Here is an 18,977-nt window from a genome sequence, read left to right as displayed (position 1 = left end):
TGTAAGGCGGGGGACAACAAAAAGCGATTTTTCGTACAATCAGGAGGCATAATATGCGCAAGTATCGAAAGGAACCAAGAAATTTGGGTTATAAACTTACATTTCAAGTTTCATCAAAATCAGAAGTAAATTGTCACCTCTAGAGGGTCCACAACATTCATATACCTTATTTTTACGCTATTTGAGTACGAGGGGCGATTTTTATGAAATTCAAATTCAACCATCCTTAGGGTGAAGCGGTGATATATTCAAACGGTTTTTGAAATCGGATAAAAATTATAACCTTTACAGGGTCCACAAGCTAAAAACGTGATTTTCCGTACAATCAGGCGCCATAAGTCAGGAAGTTAAGGTCCGATATGTGCGAATATCGAAAGGAACCAAGATCTTTGGGTTATAAACTTAAATTTCAAGTTACATCAAAATCAGAAGAAAATTGTGACCTCTAGAGAGTCCACAACCTTGATATATCATATTTTTACACTATTTGAGTACGAGGGGCGGCCATTTTGTCTGTCAGTTTTGGTCCTATTTTTACGAAATTTGAACTCAACCATCCTTAGGGATAAAAATTATGATCGCTATAGGGTCCACAAGATAAAAACGTGATTTTTCGTACAATCAGGGGCCATAATTCTGGAAGTTACAGTCCGATATGCGCGAGTATTGAAAGGAACCAAGATCTTTGGGCTATAAACTTACATTTCAAGTTTCATCAAAATCAGAAGAAACTTGTCACCTCTAGAGTAAAATTTTGCGTAGAATACGATGCCGAGTGGTAATCAGTCCGCCGTTGGGGTGTTTTCGATATTCGGGGTCAAAGGTCAAATAGGTTCATTTGCACTGAAAGGGAATGCGCAGTCATTCTTGTATCATATCATTCTTGTAAAATAAGCTGAAAATGCGCGAAAGTAATCACACTTTCAATAACCAGCGGCTGCCAGGCAGGATACGCCCACATTTTGCAAGAGATGGATAGAGAACAAGCTAAACAAAAAGCGATTTTTCGTACAATCAGGGGCCATAATTCAGGAAGTTACGATCCGATATGCGCAAATATCAAAAGGAACCAAGATCTTTGAGTTATAAACTTACATTTCAAGTTTCACCAAAATCAGAAGAAAATTGTCACCTCTAGAGGGTCCACAACCATACTTTTACGCTATTTGAGTACGAGGGGAGGCCATTTTGTCTGTCAGTTTTGGTCCGATTTTCACTAAATTTGAACTCAACAAATCGGATAAAAATTATGACCTCTATATTGTCCACAAGCTAAAAACAAGATTTTTCGTACAATCAGGGGCCATAATTCAGGAAGTTACGATCCGATATGTGCGAATATCAAAAGGAACCGAGATCTTTGGGTTATAAACTTAAATTTCAAGTTTCATCAAAATCTGAAGAAAATTGTGACCTCTAGAGTGTCCACAACCTTGATATTATTTGAGTACGGGGGGCGGCCATTTTGTCTGTCAGTTTTGGGCCGATTTTCACGAAATTCAAACTCAACCATCCTTAGGGTGTAACGGTGATATACTAAAACGTTTTTTTAAATCTGATAAAAATTATGACCTCTGTAGGGTCCATAAGCTAAAAACGTGATTTTTCGTTCAATCAGGGACCATAATTCAGGAAGTTATGATCCGATATGCGCGAATATCGAAAAGAACCAAGATCTTTGGGTTATAAACTTACATTTCAAGTTTAAACAAAATCGGATAAAAATTGTGACCTCCATAGGATCCACAACCTTGATATACCATATTTTTACACGTTTTGAGAACGATTGGCGGCCATTTTGTCAGTCAGTTTTGGTCCGATTTTCACGAAATTCGAACTCAGCCATCCTTTGCGTGTAACGGTTATATACTAAAACGTATAAGCCTCTTTGTTTTACTAATCTAAATGATGCATATAAATTTAATACAGACCATAATTCAGGAAATTACAATTCGATATGCGCAAATATCGAAAGGACCATATATTTCAAATTTAAACCAAATTGGATAAAAATTGTGACCTCTACAGTGTTCACAAGCCAAAAACGTGATTTTTCGTACAATCAAGGGCCATAATCCATGTAGTTACAGCCTGATACATGCTAATATCGAAAGGAACGGAGATCTGAGGGTGATACAACTATATTTCAAGTTTTGTTGAAATCGGATAAAAATTGTGACCTCTAGAGTGTTCACAAACAATTGTGGACGGACGGAGGACATTGGCGACGACAATATAACCAAAGTTATCGTGCCCCAAAGCATCAGCCAATCAGATTCCTTATCTCTGCAAGCAGACAATGTTATCATCGAACTAGATCAAGGCATTCACCTAATGAAAACCTACACCAAGTTTGAACATTCTGCCTCAATTAGAAGGAGAGTTATTGTGTTCCAAAGTCTCGGCCAATCAAATTGCTTATCGTTCTGCTTACCCTGAGCAGAAAATGTTCATTATCGAACTTAGTCAAGGTATTGATGTAATGAAACTATACACCAAGTTTCATCACTCTCACTTCAAGGCAAATCTGTGCCAATTGCTGTTCAAAATTCAATAATTCTGTTGTGCCGACCACATCCTTATCATTTGTAGTGGCATTTACAGGTGCTGAGACTGGTCGACCGCGGCATTGTTGTCAATATAGTTTTCATCACCCCCAGTGATAAAATTAACCTTATGTGCAAAATTTTCATCGCCGGAACCGTCGTCTGAGTCAGGGAGTTCTAAAAAAACTGTAGTTTTGGTTGTTTTCCTCTTAGGTTTGCTAGCCAGTTCAAAGATAATTTTGCAGAATGCCCCCAACAACGCGCACAACACCAATGCGGAGGGAGGCAACTCCATAAACCAATATGATGCATTCGGTAGTACTCATTCATTACCAAAATGGGCGTATAAAAACAGCAGTTAAGTCAGGTGAATGAAAATCAATAGAGGTCATTCTGGGGCATAATAATTAGGTAAGCCTAAGCAAACTTCCATTTGACCTGTACGCGATTCACAATTTTTTTTTATCAGGCAGCATAACTCTGAGCCAAATGTACCGAAATCACTAGGATCATCCTTAGAGCATAATGATTAATATACCATATACCTGATTTGAAGAAGATCAATCAAAAATCAAACAGGAGCGACGGCATAATACGTTTACATTATGAATGTGGACGATTAAAAAATCTATTACATTCTAATTACCCATAGCTGCAGAAAATTGAAGTGACCCAAAACGAAAAACTATAGAATACTACAGTGATCCATTACAGAAAGCTCTATCAACATCTACAAAATATTACAGTATTTTCCTGCCAAAATCCACAGATTAGTATTTTCCTTATCGAAATCTATCTAACTCATATCCTTATGTTGATATGATTAAACCATGCAAAAGTCAAACTCATTTGCAAGATGTGATAAGTTTCTTTTCTTTAGGGAATATGTGAACTATGCTATAAGAATGTATTAACAATGATTAACAATACTTATAATAACCACTTACCATCAAAGATTTATTACCAAAATATGGACGTTCTATGGTACCATCATTGAGATCACAATCCTCACAAAAACACAATAACAAAGCATCTATTACCATCTAAATATAACAAGTTTTAATTGTATTATTAAATTTAAAGGAGCTAAACCTTTAACTCAAAATTATCCATAATATTCGAAATTAAAATTCAATATTGGTCCATTTAAATCAATACTGATGTGGTTCTCTTATCGTGACAATATGGGATCCTAATAAACATCCAATATTTAAGACACAATGAACATTTTAACATCAGTACACGACCTCATGTACTCTATGGACATAATGGTTTTGAGCGCCATTTGTAATGTCATCTTTATCGCCAAAATGGATCATACTTTTTATACACATGTTCATTTTGTTTTCCTTTAAAGATGCATTATGTAAAATTTAGATAAAGAGCTATCAGCTCTTGTTATAATAGTTCAACAATAGATAATGAAAAATAAATATATATTGATAATTGAATTCCAATTATGAGTGTTGATAGATGTAGTGAAGATTGTTTATTATAGTACAAATGCTACTGGACAAACCAGACTAATCAATTTAAATCACTGCCATCCAATCGACTAGAGAGTTGATTATGGGTTTGTCATGTTAATAAATGTCTAAATAAGCTAAAATAATCATGCTTTATCATTGGCAATTACCGTATTCATTTAAAACTGTTAATCCAAGAGAATTGATTAACATTATTCATTGACACATTCTGGATTACTAGCTAGTTGATTAATTTATAGTAGGCCACCACGTGATTGTGATTGACACTCACCGTAATGGTCAATCTAAGATAAATATGATTCAATTTTTAAAATTTCTTTCCGCCAGTTCTCGAAAAGAATCACCAGTACCAGGGCCTATTTTAAGGTTTTATTGACGAAGCATGGTTTTATTGACGAAGCATGGTTTCCGAAGATAAGGGTTTGCAGAGGGGAAGAACTTTGTGAGTTCAATATATTTACCCTCATCACCTTCATCAGCCCTACTATCAAAGGGAACCTTCTGAAATCCAGGCTCTCTAGAAGCGTGATAAAAAAAAGTTACAAATTATCATTTCATTTAAATTCTAATAACCAAATAATTCGAGGATGATGCAAACGACCCTTCATTGTAACCTGCGCCTGGTAACTTTCTCCCTTTTACATCAAGGAAATCGGCTAATTTTCGTGCTTTAGTCAGTAAAGTGGGTCATTCACTGCTTTTTTTCAGATATTTTCATACAAAACAAGTAACTTTGAACAGCGAATGTGAAACGTCATCGATGACATAATGACGCACTTGCTCAGTTTCCGCATACTATCTTCTCTGATTCACAAGGATACACACCATTTTTTTAAAGCATGTATTTCAGATTTTCAAAGCACAGATTTTTTTATTCCGAGGCACGTCTGTGTCTGTAGGCATGTTAAAATAGGCCCTGGTCAGTACCCCAAAATGTTATCGCAAAAATAAAATTTTAATTGCCACTTTCAGGGGTTTTTTTTATCGCAAATTGCGACATTGGCGACCGAGAGATATGATGTACTTGATAAATCTGATATACAGTAGAAAATCTAAAATATGGTGACAAGTGTGCATGTTTTACACTTACCTCAAAAACAGACAGAAAGCAGTGAGCAACAAAATAGCCGAAGATACAACACAGCAGTACTGGAACCGCAAAAAAATGTAGATCATTTTGACTCTGAAAAAGAAAAAAAAACAGCGGCTGCTAGGCAAGATACGCCCACATTTTGCAAGAGATGGACAGAGAATAAGCTAAAAACTAAAGAAATTTTTCATACAATCAGAGGCCATAATCCAGAAAGTTATGGTCTGAAATGCGCATATATCAAAAGGGATTGAGATCTTTGGGATTTTAAGATATATTTTAAGTTTCATCAAAATCAAATAAAAATTGTGACCTCTAGAGAATCCACAAGCTAACGCGATTTTTCGAACAATCAGAGGCCATAATCCAGGAAGTTTCGTTCATATATGCACAATTATCAAAAAGAACCAAGATCTTTGTGATATATGGTTAAATTTAAAGTTTCATCAAAATTGGATAAAAATTGCGGCCTCTAGAGGGTCAAAAACCTTGATATACCATATTTTTACACCATTTGCGGACGAGGGACGGCCATTTTGTCAGGCAGTTGCTTATGGACGCTCTATAGGCTAAATTTAATATCCGATTGACTTTAAATTTATAAACAGTGTTTAAGGTCATGAGACGAAGAAGCCTATTGATTTTCAGCGATTTTCGATAATTACTGCCAGAGTTATGGTCCTTGATCACTTCCAAAAATCTTGTGGATGCTCTAAAGGTCAAAGTTAATATCGGATTGACTTTAAATTTATACATAGTGTTTAAGGTCATGATAATTACTACCAGAGTTATGGCCCTTGATCACTTTAAAAAAATTTGTGGACGCTCTAGAGGTCAAAGTTAATATCTGATTGACTTTAAATTTATACACAGTGTTTAAATTCATGAGACGAAGAAGCTTATTGATTTTCAGCGATTTCCGATAATTACTGCCAGAGTTATGGCCCTTGATCACTTTGAAAAATCTTGTGGGCGCTCTAGAGGCTAGAGTTAATATCCGATTGACTTTAAATTTATACACAGTGTTTAAGGTCATGAGACGAAGAAGCCTATTGATTTTCAGCGATTTCTGATAATTACTGCCAGAGTTATGGCTCTTGATCACTTCAAAAAAATCTTGTGGACTCTCTAGAGGCCAAAGTTATTATATCCTATTGACTTTGAATTTATACACAGTGCTTAAGGTCATGAGATGAAGAATCCTATACACATTGTTTAAAAGTATGAGACGAAGAAGCTTACTGATTTTCAGCGATTTCCGATAATTTTTACCAGAGTTATGGCCATTGATCACTTTGAAAAATCATGTGGACGCTCTGGAGGTTAAATTAATGTTCGATTGACTTCAAATTTATACACAGTGTTTAAGGTCATGAGACGAAGAAGCTTATTGATTTTCAGCGATTTCCGATAATTACTGCCAGAGTTATGGCCCTTGATCACTTTGAAAAATCTCGTGGACGCTCTAGAGGCTAAAGTTAATATCCGATTGACTTTAAAGTTATACACAGTGTTTAAGGTCTTGTGACGAAGAAGCTTATTGATTTTCAGCGATTTCCGATAATTACTGCCAGAGTTATGGCCCTTGATCACTTTAATATAAAGTTAATATAATTTTAGTAATCTCAATAGGCTTTCAGACAAAGAGTAGACCTGCAAGCAGCACTGAACCGGCTTTCAGGAATCAGACAGGAAGTTTGTCATACAATAGCCCATTCATCGAGCTACCAAACGATACTTTGGATGTTTTGATGCGGCCACACCCGACGGCGGAATCACGATTTTTGCAAGAGCACCAATTTTTACTGTTTTTTTTAAATATCGAATATCTTTTCGACTACTTCCTGTTTCCTATCATTGTCGAGATAGATTTAACACGTTGTATGGGAACTTAACTTCCTGTACCAGAAGTTTCAGAAAGATCCATTGGACAGTTTTTAAGGGAAAAGTAAAATTAGAAGATATTTAACAATATTTAGCAAATAATTGGTAGTCTGATGCCAATGTCTTATCTCCCTTATACCATTAGACCATTAGAAAAAGACATAACGATTTTTCAACTTTTTTCAAAGATTGTGGCCCTCTTTTGACCATTTATACTATATTGAGGCTTTTAAATTTGGATTCACACCCTAGACCACCGTTAGGACTCTAAGTAACAGAAGTTTAAGAAAGGAAATAAGAGAAGTTTTCGAGATGAAAGCATCTGAATAGTCCCCAAGACCAGGACAAGACCGAGATATGGAAGAAACGATTCATTTATACTATATTGAGGCTTTTAAATTTGGATTCACACCCTAGACCACCGTTAGGACTCTAATAAACAGAAGTTTAAGAAAGGAAAAAAGAGAAGTTTTCGGGATGAAAGCATCTGAATAGCCCCCAAAAATGAAAATACTAGATTTTCAGCGTCCCATTATATATTGCCTAACCAGCGAATTTTTACCATTTAGATGTCATATGATCGTCCATTGTTCGGGCTATCCAATGACAATGACACTTTAGTTGTTTTGAAATCTTACGTTGTAATCACTTTTTTCGCAAGATCAACATTTTTTTACTTTTAGGTTTTTTTTTCTCAAAATATCGGATATTTTTTCGACTACTTCCGGTTTTTGGATCATTGTCGGGATAATTTTAATAAGTTGTTTGGTTACCTAACCTTCTGTACAAGAAGTTTCAGAAAAATCCAAACAGCTGTTTTCCAAAGAAAGAAAAATGGTAGAGTATTTTCAGTAATTTAAGGATTTTTCAACTTTTTTCCAAGATTGAGGCTCTTTTTGGACATCTTACATTATTTCAATGCTTTTATTTTTGGACTCACGCCATAATCCACCGATAGTACTCTGAGTAAAAAAAGTTTAAGAAAAATCGTAGTGTTCGTTTTCGAGAAAATGGCGTCTCAAAATGCTCCAAAACGGAAAATGCTAGATTTTCGGCATACCATATTTTATTTTCTAGCCATCTAAATCGTATCATTCAGATGTCATATGATAGTCCATTGATGGGGCTATCCAGCGATGCTTTAGTTTTTTTGGTCCGCTAACATCTGATGGAGAAATCAAGTTTTTCGCAAGAGTGCTATTTTTTTTAACCCTTTTTCTTCATTTTTTGAATACTTCCGGTATGGAGATTATTGTCGGGATAGTTTTAATAACTGGATTGGCTTATCAAATAGCCACAGGGCTATGTAATGATATATTACATTGTCTGGTCAGATGAAATGCCCCTGGAAAATCCTATGTTCAATAGGGTCAAAAATAAAAAAATGACAATATATCGAAAATTAAATTTAAATATTTCAATAAATATTATACATCGTTAGAATTGTAATTAGGTCAGCTATCTGAATGTGTAACTTTTTTGTAAAAATGTGTTCAAATAATAAAGTAATAGAGCATTTTCCAAAATTTAACGATTTTTCAACTTTTTTCGATTTTCAGTACGTTATTGTACCTATTCCAGACATTTCAATGTCTTATTGGATGGATTCATGCACAAGACTACCGGAGGGACTCTCGATAGGGAAAGTTTAAGAATAATCCTTGGAGCCGTTTTCGAGATACAGGCGTCCAAAAACGCTGCAACTCAGAAAATACTTGATTTTCAGCATGCCATATTTTGCTGCCTGTTCATAGTATCCGTATAATTCGGGCATCATACGACAGTCCATTCCCCGAGCCGAAGAAATATCGGACGGAGAAATCGCGTTTTTCTGAAAAGCACTCATTTTTTACGGTTTTGTTTTCAAAATTCCCGACATTATTTCGACTGAAAAATTTGAGATAGCCATTGTCTCGGAAAAGAATCAGGGTTTCTGAAAATGTCATTTGTTTGAAAAAAGTTAAAGAATTGACGAAACCACTGCCAATTTTCAATATCGCGAAAAAGTACAAAGTTCGGTTACTTCCGGTAAGCGCAGAAGTTTCAAAATTGTTTTGAGGAGTAGCCATCACCTGGTTTCCCAATAGAATATTTGGTTCCAGATCGATATCTGTTTTCGATCATGGAGAAATAGGATCCTGCTGTAAATAATAATAATTCATCTAGGACTGAAAAACTGAATTAGCCAATGGCGGCCAAGGAAAATTACTGAGACAAAAAAAATTCACATTTTTGCCCAAGTCAGATGACTCGTTAATTTTGTGTAAAACACGACTAAAAAATATTCACAAATAAAAAAGTTTTTTGTAAAAATTTAAATTTTCAAATTTCGAACGACAAAAGCCATAGATGAATGTTCGAAATTCAAAAATATGAGATAGCCATTGTCTAGGAAAAGATTCAGGGTTTCCAAAAATGTGAATTGTTTTAAAATAGGCAAAGAATTGGCGAAACTACGGCCGCTTTTTGATTTATTGCTACCGTTCAAAATTCGGCCACTTCTGGTCTGCGCAGAAGTTTCAAAAATACTTTATCAAGTAACCACCACATGGTTTCCCTATACTTTATCAAGTAACCACCACATGGTTTCCCTATAGAAAATTTGGTTCCAGATCGATATCTGTTTCCGATCATGGAGAAAAAGGCTCCCGCGGTAAATAATAATAATAATAACTAGAACTGCGAAGCAGTAATGACAGGTTTCACCGGTGCCGCGTTACCCTAAACATATGTCACTTCCGGTACCAATGAAACCATTAAACAGGTTTCCACATAAGCATTGCACACATCAAATAAAATTGACGCCGAATCAACCAAATCCAGCAATAACAATTCATTTTATACATTTTTTTATTTATAAGTGTACAGTACTTCCGGTGATAATGAAAATGTTCAATTATTTTTATGAAATTAGAAATGGCATAAGGCATCACATGGTGAAAATTTGATGTAAATCAAAGTGACTTGTAGAAAACCTTCTATTTCTCTGCAACCGTACAAATTAGAAACTATTTTCTGGTATCTGTATGGTCGTATGGGTTCAATCTATTTGTTGATTGGAATCAAATACCATAATTTTAAAAACATTACAAATCAGACTCATTTGAATAAAATATCTGTTTTGAAGGCTAAAAATACAGTTTTTGCCAAAATGACGTTACTTCCGGTGATAATGAAAATCTTAAATTTCTTTTATGAAATCGTAAATGGCATTAGGTATCACACAGTGGAAAATTTATGAAAATCGAATGATAATTGACACTTTTATGGACCAAAAACTTTGAAAAGTGACCTGTTGAAAATCGTCTATTTCTCCGCAACTGAACAAATTAGAAACCATTTTATAATATCTATATGATACCATGGGTTCATTCTATTAGTTGATTGGAATCAAATATCCAAATTTTAAACAAATAACAAATACGACTCATCTGAATAAATTATTTGTTTCGAAAGCTATAAATATAGTTTTTGCCCAAATTACGTCATTTCCGATGATATTGAAAATGTTAAATTGGTTTGAACTAGTCACAATTGACATTACGCATCAAATGGTATCACTTTTATGATAATCCAATAATAATTGACTCTTTTACAAGCAATATAGCGTAAAAAGTGACACTTACAAAGTTGACCATTTCTCGGCAACTGCTCATATTACAAACTAATTTTGAGATAGATTCTCTTCTTATGAATTAATGCTACAAGTTTATGAAAGTCACAAAGAAATATTTTAAAATATGAAACGCCTCAATGGGTTGTAAATAGCTCAATTTTACACCGTTTTTCACCTTTAAATCGAAATGGCGCAAAAGTGAAATCGAAATTAAAAAAACTGCTTCCGACTTTTTTTGCGCCTTTACATGGCGCAACTTCTTACTTTTTACTTATTTTAAAAAAATAATATTTGTTTTCGAAAAGACCTTCCTAACCGCCAAAATTGTAGTTTTTGTCAAAATTACGTCATTTCCGCATATGAACTTTGTTTTATACAAATCGAGCAATAAATAATTAACCTAGAACCCATAAAATGAATTAGCCAATAGCGGCCAAGGCACAACATGGACTGCCAAGATGTTGTCCCGGTAGTACTGGCCTGTAACACGCCCTGCAACAACATGTAAAGCCGTTCTTCCAGCAACAGTGATGCCTCCCCACACCATAACAGAACCACCCCCAAATCGATCATGTCTGATGACGTTAACGTCTTGGAAGCGCTCGTTTCGACGACGCCACACCCTCCTACGTCTGTCCAAAAAATCAACAGTGAACCTTGACTCATCTGAAAACATCACATTGCTCCAGCGTCGATTATCCCAGTGTTGACGATCCCTACACCAACGACGTCTTGCCTGAATGTGATGATCTCTCAAACAAGGGATCACGCGAGGACGTCGGGCGCGAAGGTGACCCCTATGCAGTCGATTCCGAATCGTCTGGCCACTCACTCTCACACCAGTGTCTGTTTGAAGACGAGCGCTGATCTGATTTGCTGTGATGACACGATTTCTCAAGGCCAAGGTACGGATAAATCGATCCTGGGCTTGAGTTGTCGCCCTTGGTCGACCTGAGCGTGGTCTGTCCTGTACAGATTGTGTATCACGGTATCTGGACCATAGCCTGCTTATGACAGACTGAGAAACATTCATCGTCCGCGCCACAACCGCCTGTGTTGTGCCGTTCTGTAGCATGCCAAGGGCACGTAACCTTTCATTTTGGGTAAGCCGACGCATATCAAAATTTGTTTTCTGGTCACTAAAACAATTAAACTGATGTTTCCACCCTGGAATTCAATGCCACAATGACTGTAACATTCAAAGTCAGAGTCGTGCAAATCTTGGGTTGGACCCCATGATGATCCCAAGCATCACCTGCATTCCATGCGGTAGCTATTGGTGCGTTTGGGCGTCACATGTAACTGGAAATGTTTCTTCTGTTAGGTTCTATAGTGACTTTTTTCGTAGTCATTTGCATATTTTAGTATTATGCCCCCAAAATTAAATATCCCCTACTTTTTTTGAATAGTATATATAGAATAACCAATATATAACATTATACTTTTATAATCAATATGATACTGTGCATTAGTCGTTTTTATGTTCTTATGACTTGAATTTCTTCATGCAATATTTGTAAATCGCCAGTAGGAATAAATGTCTCTTATATAGATACGTTATGCTGGCTGGAATTTGCACGGTAGGCTATATCCTTTGGCACTGCGCTGTATCATACGGTCTGTCATTGAGTCAACTGGCTGGGTTTCGATTCCCCGGTTGAACATGACAAGGAGTATGTCGCCTGTCTAAACTCTTGTGTTTTCTCCGGGTCCTCCAGTTTCCTCCAACTGCGAAAGACCCCTACGCGGAAGCGAATTATTGAAATAAAAAAAAAATAAATCATATAATAGTCCCGAAATGATCTCTAAACATGCTCGTACAGCCGCGCTAGTCTTCTTTTATATAGAATTCCAACCGCCAAGGGATCTTTTACGGTCACACCAATGTGTACACGGGACTTCGGAATCGCGTTCATGTCAGCTACTCAAATATGTAATTGGTTCCAAAATTGATTGAATATTCAATGAAATATCGCCAATTTTCTGGTTTCGTGCACGTTAAAGATTTGACGTCACTAATAAAAACCTAATATTAATTACAGATAGAGTCCATGCTCAAACAACGTCATGCCTTTTATCACAGGTGCAATATTCGATACCACTGTACGATACTACTGCAAACGATTAATAAATTGGACTTTCTTATAAACAGCGCGAGACGTCGATTTCTGTCCAGATGATTACCGGTATAAGATAATTTTGACACAGAAGCAACGATATTAATTCAAAGGCTAATTATTACACACAGCAATCAACTATACTATTCAAAAAAAGTAGGGGATATTTGATTTTTAAGTGTTATTAAAGTCACCTAATGAAACTGACGAAGAAACAAATGACAAAATGAAATGAAGTTCACATTCATCGATTTATTACAAATGATCGTTAGACTAAGTAAGGCACAGACTGACCATTATAAGGGTAAAATGATACCCGGGGTCAAACAGCAAAGTTACCACAGCATCACAACCAAGTCAGTAACGGGTAAATCCTCCTCTGTTTGCCAAACAAGCATTGATCCGACGTGGCATACTCCTAATGAGACGTCTAAGGTCATTTTGGTCCAGATTGTCCCATTCCTGTTGCAACGCAGCAGCAAGTTCTTGGACATTGGCAGGACGTTGTTGACGTTGACGTAACCTCTGTCCAAGCATGTCCCAGACATGCTCGATGGGGGAGAGGTCGGGACTCAGTGCTGGCCAAGGTAATGTGGTGATGTTCTGTTGTTGGAGGTAACCTGTAACGATCCTGGCCCTGTGACATCTTGCGTTGTCATCCTGGAAGATGAAACGGCGGCCATGACGTCGTGCGAACGGCACAACATGGACTGCCAAGATGTTGTCCCGGTAGTACTGGCCTGTAACACGCCCTGCAACAACATGTAAAGCCGTTCTTCCAGCAACAGTGATGCCTCCCCACACCATAACAGAACCACCCCCAAATCGATCATGTCTGATGACGTTAACGTCTTGGAAGCGCTCGTTTCGACGACGCCACACCCTCCTACGTCTGTCCAAAAAATCAACAGTGAACCTTGACTCATCTGAAAACATCACATTGCTCCAGCGTCGATTATCCCAGTGTTGATGATCCCTACACCAACGACGTCTTGCCTGAATGTGATGATCTCTCAAACAAGGAATCACGCGAGGACGTCGGGCGCGAAGGTGACCCCTATGCAGTCGATTCCGAATCGTCTGGCCACTCACTCTCACACCAGTGTCTGTTTGAAGACGAGCCCTGATCTGATTTGCTGTGATGACACGATTTCTCAAGGCCAAGGTACGGATAAATCGATCCTGGGCTTGAGTTGTCGCCCTTGGTCGACCTGAGCGTGGTCTGTCCTGTACAGATTGTGTATCACGGTATCTGGACCATATCCTGCTTATGACAAACTGAGAAACATTCATAGTCCGCGCCACAACCGCCTGTGTTGTGCCGATCTGTAGCATGCCAAGGGCACGTAACCTTTCATTTTGGGTAAGCCGACGCATATCAAAATTTGTTTTCTGGTCACTAAAACAATTAAACTGATGTTTCCACCCTGGAATTCAATGCCACAATGACTGTAACATTCAAAGTCAGAGTCGTGCAAATCTTGGGTTGGACCCCCATGATGATCCCAAGCATCACCTGCATTCCATGCGGTAGCTATTGGTGCGTTTGGGCGTCACATGTAACTGGAAATGTTTCTTCTGTTAGGTTCTATAGTGACTTTTTTCGTAGTCATTTGCATATTTTAGTATTATGCCCCCAAAATCAAATATCCCCTACTTTTTTTGAATAGTATATTTCTGTTACAGGGTCACTAAACCCATATTTTGGAAAGAAGAAAACACTCATAGTTGAAATAATTTCAGTTCAAATATCATCACTGATAAAAGCACTCTTGAATAGACTCTATACGTTGACAAAACGTACAGATTGTATCCCCCACTTATGTTTCGCTTAACAATGAAAGGTACCATGTTCAATTTTCGATCCCTTTGTTCTGCTACTCCTGAAATTTGGGACTATTGTACAATCTTTTTATGTATAACACTACCGATAGGCCTCTCTGTAGAAGAAGTTCCAAAAAGGAATTATGTTGACTTTTCGAGAAATAGGCCTCTAAAAATGCTCCAAATCGTAAAAATACGACGTTTTCGATTTTCGATCTCTTTTTTCGGCTATCCATGACATTTCAAAAAATGATACAGTGGTTCCCCACAACAGAGTACCCATTAGTCTCTCGATTGAAAAAGTTTTATAAAAAATCGTTGGGAGCGTTTCCGAGAAACATGCGTCTAAATTTGCTCGAAATCGCAAAAAAAAACGTTACCTTTAAAATTTTTGATAGAAACTTACCGCTTTAGTACCAACCGATAGACAATTCAATTGGCTATTAAACGATATAAAACTTTAACTAATCGGCAAAAACACAATTGATATATCGCAATTTCCGCACAGGCACCCATTTTTCTGAATTTTGTCAAAGTTCGGATACATTTCTTGACTACTTCCGGTGATTAGATGATTTTCATTTATAGTTCATGCACTGGTTTGGTCCTTTGACTTCATATTCCTGAAGTTTCAGAAAAATCGTTGGAGCCTTTTTAAAAAAATAAGAACTCTACGATTTGACCAAAATGCGAAAAAAATGAAAAATCAAAGTTAAGATTTCAGAACAAAACTTATATTGTTGGAATCGGATTGATGTCAGCTATCCAAAGAAATAATTGAAATTTCAAAATTCCCAAAAATAATTTTTAGAAAATTTAGAAAATTTTCCATTTTTCACCAAAAAAATGAGAGCGACAAAGATTCTAAATTCCACAGTTTAGAACTGCTATTTTCTCGGAAATGTCTCCCGCTATCCAAAAATGTACTTATCTCAAAAACCGATTTAGTATTAACAAAATTATGGCCGATTTTCAATTTTCGTGCACGTTAAAGATTTGACGCTTTTCCGCTATGCGCACCAATTTCGAAATAGCTTTAAGCAGTAGCTGCACACCACTTTTCCGACAGAAAATCAAATTTCAAACCTCTATCTCTTATAGTTGCTGAGATCTAGCTTCCCCCAATAAAAAAAAAATAATAATAACTAGACCTGCAAGCAGCACTGAACCGGCTTTCAGGAATCAGACAGGAAGTGTGTCATACAATAGCCCATTTATCGAGCTACTAAACGATACTTTAGATGTGAAATCCCGATTGTTGCAAGAGCACTGATTTTTTTACTGTTTTTTTTTTAAATATCGAATATTTTTTTGACTACTTCCTGTTTACGGATCATTATCGGGATAGATTTAACAAGTGGTATGGGAACTTAACTTCCTGTACCAGAAGTTTCAGAAAGATCAATTGGACAGTTTTACCTCCCTTATACCATTAGAAGCAGATTTACAGATATAACGATTTTTCGACTTTTTTCAAAGATTGTGGCCCTTTTTGACCATTTATGCTATATTGAGGCTTTTAAATTTGGATTCACACCATAGGCCACCGTTAGGACTCTAAGTAACAGAAGTTTAAGAAAGGAAATAAGAGAAGTTATCGAAATAAAAGCGTTTGAATAGGCTCAAAAAATTAAATAATAGATTTTCAGCGTTCCATTATACATTGCCTAACTCGCGAATTTTTACTATTTAGATCTCATAAGATTGTCCATTGTTCGAACTATCCAATGACACTTTAGTTGTTTTGATTCGGTGAAATCTGGCGTAGTAATCACTTTTTTCGCAAGATCTCCATTTTTTAAAATTTTTACGTTTTTTTCTCAAAATATCCGAAATTTTTTCGACTACTTTCGTTTTTTGGATCATTGTCGGGATAGCTTTAACAAGTTGTTTGGTTACCTTACCTTCTGTACAAGAAGTTTCAGAAAAATCCATTCAGCTGTTTTCCAAAGAAAGAAAATTAGAAGATCATTTTCAGTAATGTAAGGATTTTTCAACTTTTTTCCAAGATTGAGGCTCTTTTTGGACAACTTATGTTATTTCAATGCTTTTATTGTTGGACTCACGCCATAGCCCACCCATAGGAATCTGCGTTAAAAAAGTTTCAGAAAAATCGGAGTTGTCGTTTTCGAGAAAAAGACGTCTAAAAAGGCCCAAAAAACGGAAAATACTAGATTTTCGGCGTACCACAATTTATTTTCTAACCATCGAAATCGTACCATTGAGATGCCATATAATAGTCCATTAATGGGGCTATCCAAAGACACTTTACTTCTTTTGATCCGGTAATATCTCACCGAGAAATCCAGCTTTTCGCAAGAGCGACAATTTTTTAACCTTTCTTTTTTCCTTTTTTTGAATACTTCCGGTATGAGAATTATTGTGGGAATAGTTTTAATAACCAGTTTGGGCAATTAAATAGCGGCATGACCCTGAGAAATCCTATGTTCAAAGGTGCCAAAAATGCAAAAATGTCAAAATATCGAATATTAAATTTCAATAACTCAATACATATTATACATCGTTAGAATCGTAATTAGGTCAGCTATCCGAATCTGTAATCTTTTTGTAAAAAATTGTTTAAATAATAAAGTAATAGAGCATTTTGCAAAATTTCACGATTTTTCGACTTTTTTCGATTTTCAGTCCCTTTTTTATCGTATTCCAGACATTTCAAAGTCTTATTGGATGGCATAATTCACAAGACTATCGAATGGACTCTCGATAGAGAAAGTTAAAAAAAAAGTTGCGGTTAAGATTTCGAGATACAGGCGTCCAAAAACGCTCCAAATCAGAAAATACTTGATTTTCAGCTTGTCATATTTTGCTGCTTGGTCATAGTATTCGTATAAATTGGGCATCATACGACAGATCATTCCTCGGGCCACTCAACGAAAGCTTAATTCGTTTAATCCATTAATACTGGACGGAGAAATCGATTTTTTACCCAAAACACCCATTTTTTGCGTTTTTTTTCGAAATATCTATCATTATTTCGACTACTTCCGCTTTACGGATCGTTGTTTAAATTGCTTTATGCAGCGGTCTGACTATATAGCTTTATGTTCCAGGACATTCAGAACTATCGATTTATTCTTTCCCAAAAATATATGGGTTGGGCAATGGGCAGAAAATTCGAAAAAAATCGAAAAATAAAGGGCGATAACTCAGAATGAAAATTATATTTCTGGAATCGGATGGTCTTCAGGTATCCAAAAATGTAGGTCAAATTTGAAAATTTGAAAAATAACAAAATTGTCTTTTAAACAAAATTTTTCATTTTTCGAAGGCTAGAAGTCAGCGACGAAATTTCGAAATTTCGAAATTTTCAACTGCTATCGTCCGAGAAAAGACTCAGGGTTTCTGAAAATGTTATTTGTATGAAAATAGGTACAGAATTGACGAAGCTACGGCCGTTTTTTAATTTTTATGCACCGCACGAAATTCGGCTACTTCCGGTCTGCGCAGAAGTTTCAAAAATAGTTTATCAAGTAGCCACCACATGGTTTCCCAATAGAAAATTAGGTCCCATATCGGTATCTGTTACAGGCACTGAGAAATAGGCTCTACCAAAAAAAAAGAAAAAATAATAATAATAAACTAGATCTGCATAGCAGATATCAAAGCTTTCATATAAACTTCAAAAGGGGTTATTAGAATCTATGAATCATCAACCACTCTGACGGATGTAGAAAGGAATATATTGTTACTAAATCTGTTGTACTGTTTCTTGTTATGGTAAAGAAAACATGAATACAACTATGAGATTTGTATAGAATTGGCATTAATCAATATATTTATTGTTTAATACTACATGTATATTATAGATACAAAGTGAATTAAATGAACCCAATTACATGTACTTTATATAAGCAATGTTTTTTTATTCATCGTTACTTTGAAATCACATTATTTTCATTGATGATAAAAAGGTTGTATTTGTACCGAATCCAAAAAGTATGTTGTATGACATTGCATTATCTGTACCAATTATTTATTTGCAAACCAATATACAATGTTTATTTCTACTCCAATATATTTGTTTCAACCCATGATAGTTTATTCACTCTTCTCACTTAAATACAAGAATAACACACGATTAAATTACTGAAACAAGTAATGCTGGTAGATTATAATTTGATATTGTATACCATTTACTCTCTGTTAGATAAGGCGACGTGGTAATCTGTTAGATAAACATACATGGAAGTATATGTTAGATAACTACAATTTATGATATATTTTAAACCAAGGAAGTGGCCTTTCTAAAAATAAAAAAAAATAAAGGAAAATATATTTCATACAATTGTTATACTGTTACTGTTATCGTGAAGAAACATGATTGTTTATTTAATGTTGTTTATGACAAACATGTAATCATGTACATTTTTTAAATAAGAACAATTATGCTAC

At 35.9% G+C, this 18,977-nt stretch overlaps 1 protein-coding gene across 4 annotated transcripts in view; it reads right to left on the bottom strand.

Moving 5' to 3' along the window:
- The window catches only part of LOC126817150 (choline transporter-like protein 1), a 427,912-nt gene that overhangs the window by 9,754 nt on the left and 399,181 nt on the right, over window positions 1–18,977 (bottom strand). For all 4 annotated transcript variants that reach the window (XM_056100629.1, XM_050543993.2, XM_056100630.1 and 1 more), the window contains 2 exons: window positions 5,124–5,216; window positions 3,494–3,589 (listed from right to left, as the gene is read on the bottom strand). In XM_056100629.1, coding sequence (XP_055956604.1) covers window positions 3,494–3,589; window positions 5,124–5,216 — 189 coding nt within the window. The remainder of the gene's footprint in view (window positions 1–3,493; window positions 3,590–5,123; window positions 5,217–18,977) is intronic.

This window comes from Patella vulgata, chromosome 4 (genome assembly GCF_932274485.2).
Source record: "Patella vulgata chromosome 4, xgPatVulg1.2, whole genome shotgun sequence".
NCBI classification, from domain to species: Eukaryota; Metazoa; Mollusca; class Gastropoda; family Patellidae; genus Patella; species Patella vulgata.
Note: the sequence above shows the minus strand (reverse complement) of the source record. Positions and strands in the feature narration are given on the sequence as shown.